The sequence below is a fragment of the Oratosquilla oratoria genome, chromosome 1 (genome assembly GCF_046742065.1).
Source record: "Oratosquilla oratoria isolate Oo_2021 chromosome 1, ASM4674206v1, whole genome shotgun sequence".
NCBI classification, from domain to species: Eukaryota; Metazoa; Arthropoda; class Malacostraca; order Stomatopoda; family Squillidae; genus Oratosquilla; species Oratosquilla oratoria.
In genome coordinates, this window is record NC_134777.1 from 92865484 (window position 1) to 92870483 (window position 5000).

At 49.2% G+C, this 5000-nt stretch overlaps 1 protein-coding gene across 1 annotated transcript in view; it reads left to right on the top strand.

Annotated features, from left to right (window-relative positions):
- LOC143029010 (isotocin receptor-like) overlaps positions 1 to 5000 on the top strand; it is a 28949-nt gene that overhangs the window by 23009 nt on the left and 940 nt on the right. Inside the window, exon 3 of the mRNA XM_076191356.1 lies at positions 4982 to 5000. This exon is cut by the window's right edge and continues 275 nt beyond it. Within this exon, the coding sequence (XP_076047471.1) occupies positions 4982 to 5000 (19 nt within the window). The remainder of the gene's footprint in view (positions 1 to 4981) is intronic.

Consider the following 5000-nt stretch of genomic DNA (forward strand, 5'->3'; position numbering starts at 1 on the left):
AAAAGCCGTGGTTCCTTCTCACCAAAGATAATCTTATTCAGTTGAAGGAGAGCGATAGCCTCGAGGGAGCATTGGAGCCCTGAAGGAAATCGTCTAACATTAGCCAGAATAGCATTGTATAGGATGCGGCCAAGGCGTCACTGGAGCAAGGAGGAGATGGAGGAGGAGGAGGAGGAGGAGGGGAAGGGAAGAATGGAAGAAGGATTGGGAATAAGTGAGGCCAGGAAATAGAGGAAGAGGAGGACCTGGTGGAGGAAGAGGAAAAGTAGGAACAGGGGATTTCAGGAGCATGAGGATGAGGAAAAGAAGAAAGAGGGGGAGGGGAAGAGGAGGAGGAGGAGGAAGGAAGGAGGGGAGCAGAAGTAGGACGTGAAGGACAGAGAGAAGGATGGGGATTAAGAAGGGGTCGGAGGAAAAGGTAGGGCGAGCAGATGGGGAAAACGGGAGGAAGAGGGGGAGGAGGAAGGAGTAGGAGGAAGAGGAGGAAGAATTAGGAGAAATAGGAGGAAGAGGAGGAGAGGGAGAAGAGTAGGAGGGAGCAGGAGGAATATGAGGAAGACGAGGAGGGAGGAGGAGGGAAGAGGAGGAGGAAGAGGAGAGGTAGAAGAGTAGGAGGAAGTAGGAGGAATATGAGAAAGAGGAGGAGGAAGGAGGAGAGGGAAGAGGAGGAGAAAGAGGAGAGGTAGAAGAGTAGGAGGAAGTAGGAGGAATATGAGAAAGAGGAGGATGGAGGAGGAGAAAAGATGAGGAGGGAGTAGGAGGGAGGAGGAGGTGGAAGACGAGGACGAGGAGGAGTAGGAGGGGGAAGGAAGACGAAACCCTAAAAAGGACAAGAAATTGCGACAGCTTGAACAAAGGCGTGGAATGGATCGGCAAGTTTAATCAAGATGAACTGGACCCTTTCGCAATCTGGATAAGCTTTTCCTCAGCTGAATAAAATCGCCTGGCGGCAGCACAGAGTAATGTACATGAAGAAAATGGCGAAAGTGCTGAATAAATTCCTCCTCCTCCTCTTTCTTCTCCACCTTCTCCTCCTCCTCCTCCTTCTCCTCCTCTTTCTCCTCCTCTTCCCTTTTCATACCTTCTCCACTTTCCATTTCCTTGTTTCTCTTCTTACGCCTCCTCCTCTTTCTTCGCCACTATCTACTCCAATTTCTCTCTCCCTTCCTCCTCCTTCTCTCCTTCCATCTCCTCAAAGCTTGGACTAATAAACCTCCACAATTTTCTTTATTCGTTTTTGAATCTCTCGACTCCAGTTTCACAAATTCATCACCTTCCTTCCTCCATTCCTCTTATCCCCTCCCCTTACCCCCCCTTCCTCTCCCCGTCTTTGCCCTTCGTCGCCTTACGAAGGATGGGTGAATTGGGTGGGTGAGAGGGAGACTATCTTTTATACACGAGATTCTTAACTTATTTCTTCTTCTCTCTCTCTCTCTCTCTCTCTCTCTCTCTCTCTCTCTCTCTCGCTCGCTCTTTTTATGTTCACTTCCTGTTGACTCACTTTCATGACGTCTTGCCAGTTCACCTACACACATTTTAAATCTCCATGATTCTCAAAGCTTCTTTCTCATCATCTTCCGCATTTTCCTTTGATAACCCCAAGATTACATCCTGCCTTTCTCACTTCGGTCGACTCTTGCCTGACTTTTTCCCTCCTTCCCTCCCTCTTCCTCCTTATTCCCCTCCACCTCCATCTCCCTTTCCCTCATTCCCTTCCCTTCCCTTTTCTTTTCTTTGATGCATTTTTTGAGATATCAATCTCACACTATACTTCATCAGATCAATCCTTCGTAATCAGCTCAAAATTTTTCTTAATTCGCCTCATATGCACCTCCTCCTTCGACCTCCCATCAATATCCTCTCTTAACCATGGAGGTGCAACCCCGTGTGACAGTCATTCGGTCTCCATACAAGAGCCCATCTTCTCTTCCACCTTCCCCTGTCATTCCACAACTCTTTCTCAATCGCTGACTGCTCCTCTTGTCCTATTAGCCTTTGGCTGAGAAACATCTCCACGGTCACACAAAGTAGAAAACAGTCCAACATTTCTTCCAGGAGAGTTCAATGGGAAGGACCAAGGAGCCATGGGCTTCCAGTCAGAGGCATATGAGACAACGTTTAATCTTACCTAACAGATTCAGTTCTTTTTTCAAGTGACTTAAATCCCCAAACAAGAGACACCTTCTTGCGGTGTCTCTGTTTTCCCTTTTCAACCACGATAGGTGTGCGGTCCCATAGGCAGGCACTTGATCTCCAGACCGTGTTCGTGTCTTTAATTAAAATACCGAAAAGTCGAGATGGGAACTGTCGCCAGCCTTTCAAAAGCTACACGGTTTCTATAGAGAAGACGCTGAGATTACGGACTGATTAATTAAAACGATTTTGTTCACTAGAAATGAATCATCAGATTGCAGTGACTGTATCTTTTGTCACTCACGTCTCCTAATTCTTAGGCCCCATCTTCACCCCGCCCATCCCCAAATCCTCTCTTAGCATCCTTTCTTTTATCTCCTTCCCCTTCTTCTACTATCACCTTCCTACCGCCCCTCTTTCCGACTCGTAATCCCTTTCTTCTGCTTTCTCCCCCTCCTTCTCCTCCTCCTCTTCTTCCTATATTTTTCTGTTCCTTCTGCAGGTGGCACTTTCCAACACGACATTTCTCAGACCTCGCCAGTAATCTCGTAAGCATTCTTATCTCTCACCCCCTCTCCAGAATCATCCTGGAGAAGGGAGACCATCATTTAAGGGGACCTTGCCACAAGAAAGGGATATTCTTGGAGGTGAAGAACCTTCCTCGAAGAGGAGGCTCTTCCTACAAGATAAATTTTTGAACGATGAGGACGTTCCCGAGGGAGCACTTTCCTGTTATTAAATGGCCTCCCTACTGAAGGAACCTTCCCGAGGGGGAAGGACCTTCCTGAAGGGGGACGACCTTCCTAGAGGAGGATGACCTTCCTGGAGGGGACGACCTTCCTTGGGGGGGGGAGGACCTCCATGAAGGGGGACGACCTTCCTGAAGGAGGATGATCTTCCTGAAGGGGGACGACCTTCCTGAAGGAGGACCATCTTCCTGAAGGGAGAGCACCATCCTGAGGGGGAACGACCTTCCTGAAGGGGGGCGACCTTCCTGAAGGGGGTGTAACCTTCATTTCTAAAGAAGTTAAACTTCTTGTTTCCGCCGTATCCCTTCTATTTACTGTTCGTACAAATTGTGAGATCAACTGACCCGAGGTACTTCTGTATACATTACATCATTGTCTCAGCCGTGATAATACCTGTGTTTGCTTGTGTTGGGTATTCAACCACGCACACATACACACTTTCAAGTGGAATATAGTGCGTTGGTAGGTAATTGGCGATATATGGCATCTGCCGCGATCGTCTTTTTTCATGAAATTATTACATGTAGACGTGATGGCATGACCATCTTCCATGGGTGTGTATATGATGTGTAAAAACCTTCCTGAAGATAATGACCTGAAGGAGGAAATTCCTGAAGGGGAAGGACCTTCCTGAAGGGGGACGACCTTCCTGGAGTGGACGACCTTCCTGAAGGGGGACCACCTTCCTGGTAGGGGATGAATTTCCTGGAGAAGGAGGACCTTCCTGGAGGGGGAGGACCTTCCTGGAGAGGGACGACCTTCCTGGAGGGGGAGGACCTTTCAGGTGGGGGAGGACCTTTCAGGTGGGGGAGGACCTTCCTGGTGGGGAAGGGCCTTCCTGGAGGGGGAGGACCTTCCTGGAGGGGGAAGACCTTCCTGTAGGGTGAGGATCTTCCTGAAGGGGGACGACCTTCTTTGAGGGGAAGGACCTTCCTGTAGGTGGAGGACTTTTCTGGAGGGGGACGACCTTCTTGATGGAAGAGAACCTTCCTGGAGGGCGAGGACCTTCCTGAAAGGGGGATGACCTTCCTTAAGGGGAAGGACCTTCCTGTAGGGGAAGGACTTTCTTAGAGGGGGACGACCTTCCTGAAGCGGGAGGACCTTCCTGGAGGGGGACGACCTTCCTGGAGAAGGACCTTCCTGGAGGGGAGGACCTTCCTGGAGAGGCACGACCTTCCTGGTGGGGGAGGACCTTCCAGGTGGGGGAGGACTTTCCTGGTGGGGAAGGACCTTCCTGGAGGGGGAGGACCTTACTGTAGGGCGAGGGCCTTCCTGAAGGACGACCTTCCTTAAGGGGAAGGACCTTCCTGTAGATGGAGGACTTTCCTGAAGGGGGAGGACCTTCCTGAAGTGGGAGGCCTTTCCTGAAGGTGAGGGCCTTCACGAAGGAGAGGACTTTCCTGAAGGGGAAGGACTTCCCTGAAGGGGGACGACCTGCCTGAAGGGGAACGACCCTCCTGAAGGAAGAAGACTAGTGGAGGACGTTCCTGGAAGAAAAAGATACTATTATACTGGAAATGCTACCTCCAGCATCCTTACTCAACCTAACATCCAGACCGCTGTTTACCTCTACATACTCATGAATTTTACCCCGGTGATCAGGCGAAGTCTGCATAACCAGCTTTTGGTCTTCTCCAAATGACCGACAAATTTCCCCCCCCTCTCTCTCTCTCTCTCTCTCTCTCTCTCTCTCTCTCTCTCTCTCTTTCTTTTCGTTTTTGCCTTTTTTCTTTTTCCTAATTCCTTTTCTCCTTTTTTCCTCTTTTCTTTTCTGGTTTCTTTCTTTTCTCTTTATACTTTGATCTTTTCTAATTTTCATTTTTTAATTTTAGGCTTAGACAGCCATGACAAATAGTATTCAGGCTGTCTTTTGGATGGTGTGAAAACACCTGAGCCGTCTCTGGTCACTGCCCATCACCAAAATAAAAAGATACACGACGTTTCTGACACAGGCTTGCCAAACCTCTAGTACCATTTCTTACAGCTGCCGATGCCCTCCGTTTGCCCTGGATGTGCGGGCATATAAAGTAAACATAGCTTTGTCACCTTCAAACCCATCGATCTCAGATACCCATCGAACTCGATCTCTCTTCTTTCAGGTGAGTCTGATGGCGGGCG